Source organism: Eimeria mitis, genomic scaffold (assembly GCF_000499745.2).
Source record: "Eimeria mitis Houghton genomic scaffold, Emh_scaff1268, whole genome shotgun sequence".
In the NCBI taxonomy this organism is placed as follows: Eukaryota; Apicomplexa; class Conoidasida; order Eucoccidiorida; family Eimeriidae; genus Eimeria; species Eimeria mitis.
In genome coordinates, this window is record NW_013568511.1 from 6,072 (window position 1) to 7,402 (window position 1,331).

The 1,331-nt window shown below is 53.3% G+C and overlaps 1 protein-coding gene across 1 annotated transcript in view; it reads left to right on the plus strand.

The window, feature by feature from the left end:
• Positions 1-1,331, plus strand: part of EMH_0033410 (transportin, putative) — a gene marked incomplete at both ends in the record, with an annotated part of 3,555 nt that overhangs the window by 1,402 nt on the left and 822 nt on the right. Inside the window, 2 exons of the mRNA XM_013494741.1 lie at positions 173-305; positions 637-1,158. Coding sequence (XP_013350195.1) covers positions 173-305; positions 637-1,158 — 655 coding nt within the window. The remainder of the gene's footprint in view (positions 1-172; positions 306-636; positions 1,159-1,331) is intronic.

Sequence of the window (1,331 nt, forward strand, 5' to 3'; positions counted from 1 at the left end):
GTTGCTGCTGTTGTTGCTGCTGTTGTTGCTGTTGTTGCTGCTGCTGCCGACGATGCTGCTGCTGCTGCTTGTACTGTCTTTCCTACTTATGATGATGCTCATCCTACTACTACTGCTGCTGCTGCTGCTGCTGCTGCTGCTGCTGCTGCTGCTGCTGCTGCTGCTGCTGCAGGCAATCCTGAGAGAAGCAACGAATGCTGGTGGTGAGGTGCAGCAGCACGTGCTGCAGCAGCTGCAGCAGCAGCTGCACCGCATCATCCCGCTTCTTGTTGCCAATACTGTCTACACAGAAACAGACTTCATCAGTATGCTGCTGCTGCTGCTGCTGCTGCTGCTGCTGCTGCTGCTGCTGCTGCTGTTGCTGCTGCTGCTGCTGTTGGTGGTGGCGCTGTTGATGCTGTTCGTGTTGCTGCTGCTGTAATGCTGCTGCTGCTGCTGCTGCTGCAATCACTACCTCTCTCACTCCTGCTGCTGCATCTCCTGCTGCTGCTGCTTCTGCATCTCCTGCTGCTGCTGCTGCATCTCCTTCTGCTGCTGCATCTCCTGCTGCTGCTCCTGCATCTCCTACTGCTGCTGCTGCTGCATCTCCTGCTGCTGCTGCTGCTGCTGCTGCTGCTGTTGCTGCTGCTGCTGCAGACATGGATGCATCTCAGCTAGAGGAAGACAACGCGGGAATAGCAGACGACGCGGAGGAGGTGGCTCCCCGCTTCCCTCGGGGTCGTGACCCTGCTGCTGCTGCTGCTGCAGCAGCAGCAGCAGCAGCAGCAGGAGACCCAGCAGCAGCAGCAGCAGCAGCAGCAGCAGCAGCAGCAGATGATGAGGATGAGGAGGAGGAGACAAGGGGAGCATGGGGAGACAACTGGACCCTGAGGAAAGGCAGCGCCCTATCCCTCGATATGTTTGCTTCTGTCTTTAGAGAAGAGCTGCTGCCTTTTGTACTACCTCTTATAGAACAAGGCCTGCAGCAGCAGCAGCAGCAGCAGCAGCAGCAGCAGCAGCAGCAGCAGGAGGGAGAGGGAGAGGGAGAGCAGCAGCAGCAGCAGCAGCAGCAGCAGCAGCAGCAGCAGCAGCAGCAGGAGAAAGAGAAAGAAGAAAACTGGCTCAGGCTAGAAGCAGCTATTCTCTCTCTTGGTGCTGTTGCTGTTGGGTGTATTGAGGGTTTACAACCCCACCTCCCCACCGTCATCCTCTATCTCCTGCAGCTCGCTAACCACCCTAAAGTATTTTATTTTATTTTATTTTATTTTATTTTATTTTGTTTTGTTTTGTTTTTTTTGTTTTGGTTTTTTTTTTTTTTTTTTTTTTTTTTTTTTTTTTTTTTTTTTTTTTTT